Source organism: Pangasianodon hypophthalmus, chromosome 26 (assembly GCF_027358585.1).
Source record: "Pangasianodon hypophthalmus isolate fPanHyp1 chromosome 26, fPanHyp1.pri, whole genome shotgun sequence".
In the NCBI taxonomy this organism is placed as follows: domain Eukaryota; kingdom Metazoa; phylum Chordata; class Actinopteri; order Siluriformes; family Pangasiidae; genus Pangasianodon; species Pangasianodon hypophthalmus.
The window spans coordinates 8,644,578-8,658,942 of NC_069735.1; the positions used below are offsets into that span (position 1 = coordinate 8,644,578).

A 14,365-nucleotide genomic window follows, 5' to 3' on the forward strand; every position below is an offset into this window, starting at 1 on the left:
GCCCATCTGGCACCAACCAGTTACAGAGATCACATTTTTCCCCATTCTGATGTTTGATGTGGACATTAACTGAAGCTCTTGACCTTTATCTGCATGATGTTATGAATTGCACTGCTGCCACATGATTGGCTGATAATTGGTGGATAATTGCATGAATGAGCAGGGGTATGAGTGTTCAAAATAAAGTGTATATATAATCAAAATTAGTGTATATTAGTCTACTACAAAAGGAAAAAAAAATCTTGGTTATTAACAAATCTATATTTGACTTTGACAAATGTGAGACCAACTCTTAGTGATAGCAGGATCTCTTGGCCAAACCTTTAGTAACCCCTAACATAAAAAAATCTCTCATAAGCGTTCAGTTTGGTTGAGATCTGGTGAGTCTGAAGACCATAGCATACATTTGAAGACTTACATTATTTTAATACTATTCAAACCATTCAGTAAGCCCTCATGTTGTGTGTATGGGGGCGGAGTCATCCTGGAAGAAACCACTCCCATCAGGATCATAGGATAAAGATGATCAGTCAGTAGAATGTTGTATTGATTTGCAGTGACTCTTCCCTCTAAGGGGACAAATGAACTCAAACCATGCCAGCAAAATAAAAAAATACCCCCATATCATAACAGAAAAACAGTTTTTCTTTTAAATTATCAGATACATAGTAAAGGGCTAGCCTTTTAAAAGAAGGGACCAAAGATTGGAGATCTGTGCTGCTTAGATAATAAAGGTGTTTAATGTAATACAAAGGAGCTCTGACATCTGTTTTTATTCACTGTAGCGTGAAATGTTTGGACAGAAAGAGAAAGAAGGAAGCAAAACAGAAGCTTCTGGTTTACATTTCTAGGTTCTTGGGTAACACTGAATTTCTTTCTGGTCAGTGTCTAGATTCTGATCAGTAGCAATATTTCTATTAGAGGTGGAACTGTATGAAGACTTTATAGCATGATAACTGTATCATAGTACAGTATCTGTTTAAAGGTTACAATGTGTAAGAGTACAGTGGCAATGCAAGTGTGAAATAATTTAAATGATATAGATTGTTACATGGTGAAAAGGTATAGCATAGTTTAAGCAAAGGTACAGTATATTAGCGTAGCATAATTTTACAGTGTGAGTTTTTTAAAAAAAAAAAATTATTATTGCATGCTGTTATTCAGAGGCATGTTCTCAGGTCATGTGATATCTGAGCTGCTTCCAGAAGCGACCATTGGGTTGCACTGTCGGCTTCCACTTCAGTACTCTCTCCTTTTTAATGATGGACTGGATAGACTCTGGCAGCAGCAAATAATCAGCATTCTCCTCACTCTCTACCAGAAGGAGTGGGACGCTGGAGTGAGCGATGTCAGAAAAAAGGACTGAGAGTTGTGAGTCTTCAAGCCTGTTTTGCTCTTTACTTAGTGGAACCAAATTCTCTTCTCCATTATTGCCTGGGAGGATGAGCACCACCGCCTTGCTCTGGCTCAGCACATCAGATATTCTGGCAATACTCACTGCAGCCAAAACAACATATACGTCATGAATTATAACTCACCATTTGAGGAATATTTGTGATGTTGTACACCAAAATACTCCTTAAGAATCTAAAAAAATATTAATTTTGTAAGATTGTATCTGCTTCACAGAATCACACATTATAATTACAACATCTCATTTTCCATAAAAGCAGCTCTGACTGTAGTTCTGGCTTTAATTCAAATCATTATCATAAAACATTATCATTTCCATAGTATCAACTTACACAGGGACTTGCACGGTGAAAGCTGCATATAATCTAGCACTAATAATTAAACAGATTAAATACACCTATATCATAAGAGAATGAGATCGAAGGGACCAAAGACTGTCTGTCTGTGCTGCTGAAGTGTTCAGTGTAACATAAAGGAGCGCTGTCATCATTTTTTATTCATTGGAGCATGGAACAAAAAGAGAAAGAAGGAAGCAAAACAGAAGCTTGTCATATTGGCAGAGTGGATCACATGACATTTGATAAATTATGGTTTACATTTCTTAAATTCTTAGGTTACGCTGAATTAAACAGGCATTTATTTAATATTTATGGAAGGAGTTTCCAGTGTCAGTGCTTTGTAACAGACAGGAGAGGGCTTTGCACTTTCTGGTTTCTCTGTAACATGTCAAGCTGTGTTTTTTTTTTGTCTTATTAACTTCAAGAGAGGGAAAAAGAGAAGGAATGACTGTTTATTACTGCTATAATTTTATAATAAAGTGATAAAACTTCACGTTAAATCACTAAGGAAAGAAAGTGCTATAACTGATGATATCAACAACCCAAGCTACAATGTGAGCAACATGCCACCTAGTTTTTTTCCCCATTTTCTCCCCAGTTTGGTCATCTGCCAGTTCCTACCCACCAGCCAGCTCTCCCCTTCCATACGACAGCTACCAACCGTGGGAGGGTGAAGGCTGACATGTGCTTCCTGTGAGACATACATGTAAAGCCAGCCAACTGCATCAACTGCTGCTCATGCTGCTTCTCAGGGCAGCGTAACAGCGCTATCCACCCTCTTCTGCACCCATGAGCTCACAGACAACCACAACTGGTTAATGTTGCTGTGATTGACAGTGGAAAGAGAGAGTGTGCCATTCCTCCCATCCAAAGAGCATAGCCAATTTTGCTCCCTTGGCTCCCAGCCAGACATGCTACTTATCGTAAATGTGACAGTAAAACTCTAAAAACAAAAAGTAGCCTACCTTCTGTGTCTGTGTCACGGCCTTGTATGAACAGTTTGAGGTTATGCTGCTGCTCCAGCATCCCAGGTAAGATCCTCAGGGCCAAGTCCTCTGCTGTAGAGGAACCAGGACTTTTGCCGTGGAGATACAACACATACGCATTGTATAGGCTCCCCTCTTGAGTGGCTGGGATACAAAATTAGCAAATCTATTAGAGCAAATCTAATCAAGCTGTGACTGTTTCATAAAATGTTTGTCACTACTTATATACTATTTTATACTAAATGCTTTAGTAATCACTGGAAATTCATCACTATGTGATGTGTATTATACTATACATAAATACAAATAGCATAAACATGGTGAGTGAGTTGGTCAGGAGAGATGAAGCCTGACTTACCTTTGCCTTTGGCACAAAGATGACGATAGGCTAGAATTAGGTCTATTTTAAAGAAATTCAGTAGGACAGCACACACAACAGCTGCTAATATGAGAAACGGAATGATAATCAGCCATATGTGGTTGGTATCTATAGAAAGAAAAAGCAAAGTGTTATATATACAACGTATACAGGAAAATAATATTGGAGGAACACCGTGACAGATTCATAGTTAGATAATCACGTAATGGTAAAAAGTCCTGTATTTTTTTAAACATAAATTATTCTCATTATACAATCATTACCTTGGCTGAGCCACACCTGACCCGTGTCCCCTCCACTGGGACTTAAAATGTTACAGTGAAAAGGTACACCGAAGAATTCAGGCAAAACTTTAGGAATGAACAATGTTAAATTGCCATACAGCCCAGAATTCTCTCTCATCTCTCTGCGTAAAGAAAAGCAGATACATATATTCTTACATTTAAATATTTCCATGAATATATTACCTAAAAATAAACGCAGTGTAGTTGTGAGATCACAGAGACAGACCTACATTAACTAATGCACAAACATTTGCTCCTGAATAACACAACACAATCATGTATACTATGAATGATTGAAGTTGAAGCTTCATTCATTCATTCATTCATCTTCATTAACTGCTTTATTCTGGTCGTGGTGAGTCCAGATTCTATTCATGTAACACTTTGCACAAGGTGGGAAAATTCACCCCGGATTGATTGCCAGTTCATCGCAGCATACATACACACACATACACACTTAGGGGTAATTTAGAGAAGCCAATATGCCCAGCTGCATGCTTTTGGACAGTGGGAGGAAACCGGAGATCCCGGAGGAAACCCGCAAAAACATGGGGAAAACATGTGAAAATCCACACAGAGAGTAACTCAAGCTCAGGATCGAACTGAGGGCCGTGAAGCTGTGAAGCAGCAACGCTACTCATTACATGCCCACGTTTAAGCTAAATACTATTATTAATACATGTCATACCACTATGTTGTTGAATGCTCAGTTCTAATTGGTCAGAAGCTGTTGATTAGTTGGCTGCAAAGATTATATTAATGTGCTTATTGTTTCTATAGTAACAACATACACACAGAGGCTTCACATAAACTGATTTAAAAATGTGTGTAAAGTATAACTGTTGATATGGTGTTTTCTGTGAGGAGGCGCTTATATGGACAGAGTCTCACGTGTCATCACTTCTGTAACGGTCAAACGTACAGCTCTAATTTCTTTCTGTCTTTGTGGTTTCTTGGTAATATGACAATGTGCGTTTTCTATTTTATTAACTTCCAGAGAGAGAAAAAAGAGAGGCTGCTGATGGAACTACTGTTTATAGCTGCTATAATTTATTGAACTGTTATTGGAAATAAAATCCACTTTAGGATGGTAATGCATCACATCACATGTCTCAAGCTCTCTTAAGAACATTATTATATGCAGTTTAATGTCAAGTCATGCTGTCTCTGCCTGGACATTGCTTACGTGGTCAGGTTCTGCTGAAGCTCTGGGTAGCTCTCAGTGTAAGAATGATTTATTGTCCAGTACGCAGAGGTTTCAAGCACTGAGTCCTCTCCAAAACCAATGAATACAATGCATTCCAATTTGATTTCCACACCTGCAAAATTTTATGAAGAGAATGTTATTTATAAATATTCCATAAAATGAATTAGATATACATTTAACATATTTAACATTCAGTAATAACTTGCCTGGCTTGACATGCAGAGTCTGGTTACGAGGCTGTATTACCTTAGGTTTATTCACAGGCTCTGGGAAACATACAGAACATACAAACTAAAAAGAAGTATTGAATTTATGGTATGATACAAATATGATACAATATCACAGTTTTTATTACAGCATCTGCTTAAAAATCTGTGATTTTTAAGCAGATGCTGTAATAAAAACTGTGATATTAAAAACTGTGATATTAAAAACTGTGATATTAAAAACTGTGATATACAATAATGTATATATATATTCTATAACAATATATATATACATTATTGTTTCAGGACAGAAACTAGAATGTTTAGATTCCAAACATTAGTTTTCCAGCACAAAATTAAATGTTACAGACAAATGTTTGCATGTCAGTAAAGAAAGCAGCAGATTACATAAGAGACACTTTTCAGACAAAAAACATAATGAAGGCTGCTGGGTTTTGCTGCAAAAATAAGAAGCAAATGTGAGAGTCAAAGTCTCCAGAAGAACTGTGGCTGCTTCTGCAAGATGCTCAGTAACACTAACAGCTCATGTCCTTATAAAACCGCACTAACTGTACCTAAGACTACTATTTTTTTTAAAGCTAAGGATCGTCACACCAAATATTGACTTTGTTTCATTTATTACTGTTTACTGCTCTTTATAGTATTTTTTTAAATGTAGAAACATTTAGTTTCATTATTTTTGAAGGCATCTTTGCTCTACAGCATTTCATTACAAGATGATATATATATCTAAATCTTGATGTTTTAGAATAATTTATGCATTAATGAATAATAACTATTAAAAAAAGTGTTCTACAGTAAAAGAGATTCATATCATAAAATGTGATAATAAAGGAACATGTGTAAAACCAAACTTTTGCATTAAACTTCATTTTTTTTTAGAAGTAATATTGTGTACTTATGTTTATTGCTATATATTATTAAGAATCAAACAAATATGCCTTAACATTCATTAATTTGTTCATATAGACATTCACTCACCTTTCATTATCACTGCGAGCTCAAAGGTGTGAGATGCTGTGTAGTTTTTGTCTTCATATCTAAAGCTGACCAGACAGGTGTAGTTGCCGTTGTTGCTCATGGATACATTAAAAAGACTGAATTCACTGCCTTGTATGCCTGTTGACATGCAGTCCTGCAAAAGGGGCATTTAAAAGAAATTAGCATCTCTTTCTTTTTTACATAATGTATGTGTTTTCATACTCATGCTCTTGGAGTATATATTCGGTCTCTGCTCCTGATCTCATGATTTCTGCTCATATGATAAAGATATGCACATAAGACGACAGTCTCATTCATGCTTTCAATTCACTAAGAAAAGAAAGGTAACATATGGTACGTTTAGGCAGCTGGACTTGTATTATATGAGGAAGAAGAGGACAATAAAAGGGGGTGAGGGGCGGGACAGAAGGACATGTGTTTGGGGGGGATGTATTGTCCTCCCAGTCCCGTCTGATCAACGCATTCTAGTATTTTCACTTTTTAACATGTGTACAGTATATACTGTACTGTGCAAAAGTCTTAGGCACATGTAAGGAAATGCTGTAAATCAAATCCTATGAAAATAATGAAATTCAACATTTCGACTTAAAAAGTGTACTATAAAGAGCAGTAAACAGTAATAAATTAAACAGAGTCGATATTTGGTGTAACAACCCTTGCTTTTTAAAATGTGAACAGTAGTCTCAGGTACACTTTGTGCTGTTTTATAAAGAAATTGCCTAAAAAAATTATGCCTTAGTTGATCATCTGAGAATTGTAACAGTGTATTTCTATTGATTCTGAAGTCTTAATAATTGAATTTTTATCCTCTCTCCAAAACTCCCTGGTTCTTTTTAAAAATATCAATAATTCTAGTAAGATCATCTGAGAATGATAGTGCAATTACAACATCTAAAATATAATGATAGTAATTTGAAGTGTTTATTGTGGCGATTGAGGTAACAGTATTTTTCATATTGTATTACTGTTGTTCTATTCATAGTACAATATATCCGAAACAAAAATGACCTTAATGTTAATACTTAGTATAGTAACTACTTACATGATGCTTTCTGTGCCATAAGCTACAGATCTCTGTTGAAGAATGATGATTTGTACCTAGGAAATGCTGCTGTAATCATATAGACTATCCTGTACCCATCCTAGAGCATTTATTCATAATATTCTCATACATTCAAGACACTAAATACTGCATGACTTTACAGCATATAATTGTAGAATAGTAACGATTTATTGTCCCACTTTGTGGGATTCTACTCAGGGAGGAGAGCCTTTTGTGACACTATTTATTATCTACTTTCAATCAATAAAATATCATGATGTAACTGATGTGAATTCTTATATCTCCAGCTGCCCAGATTTACCACAACATTCAGACTGATCAAGATGACCTAAACCCAACTCTTCATAGACAGGTTATCATGCCTGACCTTCCACCACTGCACTTGCAATCTCTGGCCCAGAACTGGAACATATTCTTCAGCACAGGAAAGGGTGATGCTGGTTTCCTCCAGTGCCAGCTTTGTGGCATCGGGACTTGGACAAGGTCCGGCCTCAACAAACAGAAACACTTGCTTTTCCATGCTGCAAGTTGAGTTGGTGCTGTTGAACATAGAATTTCCATAGTCATTTTTGCAAAGTTTGATTAATTTAAAATCTTGTAATTATCCCAGAGTGTATAGTTTAATCAAAGGCTATTTATTCTAACATGTTATGATGCTACAAACTGCATTAATATACAGGTAAACACTAGCTGTCACTATTAATAAAACTATTAATGAAGCAAGGGGCTTTTAGCTTGGATAACATAAGACCATAGGCATGTAGTAACAGTAGTTTTTCTTATTTTCATTCTCTCCCACAGAAGGCAAAAGTCCATTTCTGTCTGGGGAGCAGTGCAGAAGTGCTGCATTAGTATTTATCATGATGTTTACTCATAGTGTCAATTCCAGTAGTATAAATGGGTAGAAAAGTGTTATGAATAATGTCTTGGTGGTTAATTAGCATCATTTTTTCCCACACTGAAAGTATGAGATCAATCTAATCTTAAAGTAAATGTATTCTAAGAATTTTTTTTAAAAAACTGACAAACCCCATCTGTACATGACAGTAAGCATACCTAATACTCTGTGTTTCTCTCTCTCTCTTTCTCTTTCTCTCTCCTTCTCTCTGTCGAGCTACATATGCTACTCCTGAGATACCAGTGATCCTGTTCCCTTCTGCTCTCCGGACCTGCCTGATCCAGCCTGATGCCCTGCTTCTGGTTGGAGTTCTCATCTCAGGGAAACCACTCGCTCCTGCTGAGGAGGACAGCCCCACATGGACAGCCTAAAGCTACATGAGATTACTGACGATGATACTGCTTAGAAACTATGAAGATGTCTTAGGACTGCAATTGCTATGATAGTTTAGGACTGGAATTGCCACAAACAGTTTTGCACTCAAGTCTCCATCAGTGAACAGTTTGATAACTTCAACTTCAAAAATAGACTTCATATGAAAACTATGATGAATTTCCTGGTTACACAATTGCACTTTTGACCATGTAGCAGACAGTTATAGAAGGAAATGATTTATAATCGCACTATACAGTTTCACACAGATGAGGAGGTGTCCCCTTTTAAATCTTGGTTTCTCTCAAGGTTTCTTCTTCATACCGTCTCAGGGAGATGTTCCTTGCCATCATCACCTCTGGCTTGCTCATCAGGGATACATTTATAAATGTCTAAATTTAAAATTTATATCCTTAATTTATATTTTTCTGTAAAGGCAATGTCCATTTGTGACAATGTCCATTGTTAAAAGCGCTATACAAATAAAATTGAATTGAATTGAATTGTACCATTGGTACCTCACAGTTTTGCACATGGGCATCATGGGATTTTTTATTGGTCTACATACTCCATTCCTATTAATGCAAATGGTCACTGTTATGTTTGTAATTACCACTTCTCATAGGAAACATGGCCTTAACAATATTGGCACACACAGCGTTGGAATAACAGCTTTCAAATTGACATAAAGACTTTTCTTTGGTAACATGATGTATTTCTGAGTGAGATAAGAGACTTGAGCAGGAAATTGTGGAATAGCTCGACTGGGCTCATTAAGGAATATAGAGAAGTCAATGTATTTTGATGTAAGATTATAAAAAGCATATTAAATGAACACTAACATGGTGGAATTAATATTTATAATGTTGAATAATGTCTTACAGTGTTCTGAATGATCAGTATTAACACTTGTAATGATGAATTATTGAATTAAGGCACGGTAATTGAATTGAATTGAATAATGTATAGTATTAAAGTAATAGATAGTGTTTTTATTTAAGTGTTACACTGAGGAAAGATGGTTTTAAGTTTATGATTTCCCTTACCTTCGGCATACATAAAGGCCACCGTCGGATGATGTAGTGTTTAAAATCCACAATAAATGGCCTTGCATTTGAATACGTGAGCTTGGTTCTAAAGTGTGGTTATCTTTAGTCCAAATAAATGTTGAGAATTTATTGTCCAGGTCTGATCCACAGAAGAGAATAGTAGCATGACCTTTAACAGTGGATATTCCCTTCTCGTTCTCTGTAAAAGAAGTTAAATAAATGCATTAATGCTGATTATTCTTCTCATTATTATTAGTCTTATTCCTCTTAAGTAGTACTATTGTTGTTGCTGTTATACTGTATATCCATGACAGAAGGACAGAAATTGTTGTTATATATCCATGTAATCTGTATATTTTTCAAATGAATGCATATTGGATGACTTTTGCCACAGATCTGTTTGTAATGCATAAGTATCTTTACACTGTGCACAACTGTATCAGAAAATGCTATAATGTTTTTGAACATGGGGGCCCTAAATGAGATTCTCTACTCGGATTCCTCCATCTATTACAATTATGCTCAGTGTTTCCCACACATAGATGATACTTTGATGCTGCATCCAGATATATTGATGAAGCGCAAAGTACATTTAATGTCATTTTAAAAAAAATCACATTTACTCATTGATCAATTCTGAGAAAATGAGGCACCTAGTTTCCAGTTAACTTTGGAGAGATAGATAGATAGAGAGAGAGAGAGAGAGAGAGAGAGAGAGAGAGAAAGCTGAGATGGGGAGGGGCAAAGCGGCAGCAGTATACCCTGAACCCTGGATAATCACCAGAAGCGGTGACAATCACCTAGATGCCTTCTTGTCTACATTTGCATTGTCATGAAGTTCCCTTTTGCACCGTGTGGTGCTTGCCGTAGCCTGTAGCATGCTGTTCGTGTGTTGTTTGGATTACCCTCCATGTGACCTTTGCTTTACATTCTTCTTGATTCTAGTCTTGTGCTGTCCTGTCACTGGTGTATATCTTGATTGTACTCACCTGTTGTCTGTTAAGACCTTGATTAGTTTGTTAAGACCTTGATTAGTTTGTTTTATGCTGAGTCTTGTCGATTGTATTATGCATTTGTATTGTTTATGTCTGTGCCTTATTTTGCAAGTTCCTTGACTAGTACTTCCTGGTTGTCACCCTCGCTTGTGTTTCCTTGTTTTTTTCATAATGGATCATCCTTGTTTTGTTTTTGTCTGCCTGTGTTCTGACCCCCGCTATGGACTTGATGACAATTCTTGGATTAGCTCTAATAAACACTACACTAAGTATACACTTTACATATATATATATATATATATATATATATATATATATATATATATATATATATATATATACATATATACAGCTATCTTTCTCCGGAGCCTTCTGGCCAAGTTCTTGCTGGATCAGTGCTGGTTTCAAATGACAAGGAGGCCTTTTTTTTACCCTTCCTAACCCTTCCGACATTAGACAATGTCGTAACAATGAGATATATCAATCACAAGGCAGGACAGCTCTCTTCACCTTGCACTGAAGTTCCTAAGTGGGGCCCATTCATTGCAAAGTATGATTTTTCCCTCGTGGAGCCAGAGAGCCCACTGGGACATGATGCACTGGCCCACAACTGGCCTTACTATGTACTTTTCTTCTTCTGCTTGTAGCCCTAAGGCAGCCAGCAAGACCTTGGTTTCCAGCTCTTCCACAAATGGTGTGCACCTCATTGACTAGATCTGTTGCATTGTCAGATTCCCAAAATATTAACTTTTCTTCAGAGACTGCTAGACTCCTCTATACTAAAGGTATATATGGTGGTCATTGTAGCATTATACACGGCATCTTTCTTCCTGACCTTTCAGAAAGGGACGAGGCACCTCCATCCACCATGATGGGGTCCTTAAAAGGTGCCAATGCAAGATCCCAAACTGAAATGGGTGTCTCTGAAACCTGCCTTTTTTTTTGCCAGTGATCACTCCAGCAAAAAGAGTGGGAGAACTGCATGCTCTGGCGAAAGGGTTTTGTGCATTAGTGGCTAGATGACTCTGAGGTGACCTTGTAGTTGAACTCTGGATTTGTGTCCAAGGTCATATAACCTAAATCAGTTGAATGATCTTGCACTGTAACATGAAGTCAAGCTTGCAGAGCATTCTTTTATGTGTTTGATTCACACCCTGTAGTACTGTTTAGACCAGACACCACTGGGCGGTGAATGTCATCAACATGGTCAACAGGCACCACTCTAAAAGCATCATCTCCTCCTCATGGGCATTACTTAGAAATGCTTCTCCAGGAAGTTGTGTCCTTGGTGGCACAGTGCACTTTGTCAGGATCTAGGATAACATTGCTTAGGAATTTAGATTATCCTAATTTAAATTGTTGTCTAAAAATAAGTTATGTTATGTAATGGGATTACTAAATCCTAATCAGTGTAAAATGTTCGAAAACAGATTAAAACTTTTTTTAATTTGCTACTACTACCACTACTACTTGTTATTATTGATTGTTATTATTGTTATTAGTATTATTATTATTATTATTATTATTATTATTATTATTACTGCTGCTGCTGCTACTACTACTACTACTACTAGGCTAATAATAATAATAATAATAATAATAATAATAATAATAATAATAATAATAATCATCATCATCATCATCATTACAATCATAACAATCACAACAATCATAATAGTATTACAGACAAATTTAGACTAAAAGCCAAGTGAAGTGAAATCCTCTTACCTGCATATATGAAAGATGATACAGAAAAGATCAAAGTTACAAGTAAAATCAAGACCCCAGGCATTTTCTCCTGGAGTGCAAAAGTAAAATAACGCAATGTTAGTAATGTAACGGATGTTATGCGGCGGTAATGATGTAGGACGGAGTAGGAGTGAGCAGTATGACTGCTATCTAAATCAACAAGGTTTAGTTTTTGACTGAAGTTTATGTTGTACACAGACGCACCACTGCGCCTATGCAGCTCGTATAACACCATTAACTGCTTCTTTGTTCTGTTTAATCTGTTAAACCGGAAAAAAAATGAAAGGATGAAAAAGCAGAACCTTGGGAGTTTCATGAGTCCCACTGACCAAGCCCAGTTACAGAGAAGGAGTAGGAAGTGGTTGATTCCTTGAAAAAAAAAAACTCAGTGCTTGATCATCACAGCCTTCACCAAGTAACATATCTCCAACCAAGTAACACATAGTTCATCTCCAACCAAGTAACACATAGTTCATCTCCAACCAAGTAACACATAATTCATCTTCAACCAAGTAACACATAGTTCATCTCCAACCAAGTAACACATAGTTCATCTCCAACCAAGTAACACGTAATTCATCGCCAACCAAGTAACACGTAGTTCATCTCCAACCAAGTGACACATAGTTCATCTTCAACCAAGTAACACATAGTTCATCTTCAACCAAGTAACACATAATTCATCGCCAACCAAGTAACACGTAGTTCATCTTCAACCAAGTAACACATAGTTCATCTCCAACCAAGTAACACATAGTTCATCTCCAACCAAGTAACACATAATTCATCGCCAACCAAGTAACACATAATTCATCTCCAACCAAGTAACACATAATTCATCTCCAACCAAGTAACACGTAGTTCATCTCCAACCAAGTAACACATAGTTCATCTCCAACCAAGTAACACGTAATTCATCTCCAACCAAGTAACACGTAATTCATCTCCAACCAAGTAACACATAGTTCATCTTCAACCAAGTGACACATAATTCATCTCCAACCAAGTAACACGTAATTCATCGCCAACCAAGTAACACATAATTCATCTCCAACCAAGTAACACGTAATTCATCGCCAACCAAGTAACACACAATTCATCTCCAACCAAGTAACACATAATTCATCATCAAACAAGTAACACATAGTTCATCTCCAACCAAGTAACACGTAATTCATCGCCAACCAAGTAACACATAATTCATCTCCAACCAAGTAACACGTAATTCATCGCCAACCAAGTAACACATAATTCATCTCCAACCAAGTAACACATAATTCATCATCAAACAAGTAACACATAGTTCATATACATCCAAGTGACACATAGTTCATCTCCAACCAAACTAACACATAGTTCATCTTCAACCAAGTAACACGTAATTCATCTTCAACCGAGTAACACATAATTCATCTCCAACCGAGTAACATATAATTCATCTCCAACCAAGTAACACGTAGTTCATCTCCAACCACGTAACACATAGTTAAGTGCACATAGTTGAGTGCAAGTAAAACTATTGTAGCTTCTATGATGAAATAAAAAAAGACCCACAGAGAAGCTTAACCAGAAAAAAGTAACTATCCAGCTCAAGGGCCCCTGGGTCTATCCGGAGCTAAGGTTACTCTTTTTTAGTTTTTACACATACACTGTATGGCCAAAAATTTGTGAAAACCTGACACTCACACCCATATTTGCTGTTATAATAACCTCCACTGTTCTGCAAAGGATTTGCAGTAGATCTTCGAGCATGGCTGTGGGGATTTTTGCTCATTCATCCAGTTGGGTTGAGGTGGTCTGGGGTGCAGTCGACGTTCCAGTTCATCCCAAAGGTGTTCAGTGGAGTTGAGGTCAAGACTCTGTGTAGGCCACTCCGAACTTGGCAAACCATGTCTTCATGTAGTTTACTTTGTGCACAGGGGCATTGTGATGCTGGAAACTTGTATTGCTACATCATTCAAGACTGTCTTGACAATTGCATGCTTTCATATTTGTGGTAACAGTTTGGGGAAGAGCCACATATGAGTGTGATGGTCAGGTGACCATGAATGAACAAATTCTATTTATTTGTTTAAATCTTGTTATTTCCATTCCCCAGGTCTGCATCCATTCTCTAGCCAGGTTCCTGATTGAAGTTGCTCAGTTGGTAAATGATGTGCTAATTAATAGCACACACAGATTTCTAAATCCAGGCAGATAAGTTTGTGTTATTGAATGAGAGGAAGCTCCTGTACATCTACTGTATCTGCAGCCTTCCTGGATTTACAACATGCTGCTGTTAGTATTACTGAAACAGCTGTTCATGCCCTGGCCTGATAATGACAATGCACTCAGAAATGACAGATAAAAAAAGTAACCCTGTTACTCTGCTGTATTTTGTGCTGTTTTGATCCCTTTTTATAA

General features: G+C 36.8%; 1 protein-coding gene across 1 annotated transcript; it reads right to left on the reverse strand.

Moving 5' to 3' along the window:
* Window positions 1–737: 737 nt before the first annotated feature.
* Window positions 738–12,216, reverse strand: LOC113537579 (interleukin-1 receptor type 1). Its single transcript, XM_026932136.3, has 10 exons — window positions 11,942–12,216; window positions 9,216–9,417; window positions 7,267–7,438; window positions 5,816–5,969; window positions 4,814–4,873; window positions 4,587–4,719; window positions 3,380–3,522; window positions 3,096–3,224; window positions 2,717–2,881; window positions 738–1,497 (listed from the first exon to the last, which is right to left on the reverse strand). The coding sequence occupies exons 1-10, from the start codon at window positions 12,195–12,197 to the stop codon at window positions 1,175–1,177; spliced, it is 1,737 nt and encodes a 578-aa protein (XP_026787937.3). The 5' UTR covers window positions 12,198–12,216; the 3' UTR covers window positions 738–1,174.
* Between the last annotated feature and the right edge of the window lie 2,149 nt (window positions 12,217–14,365).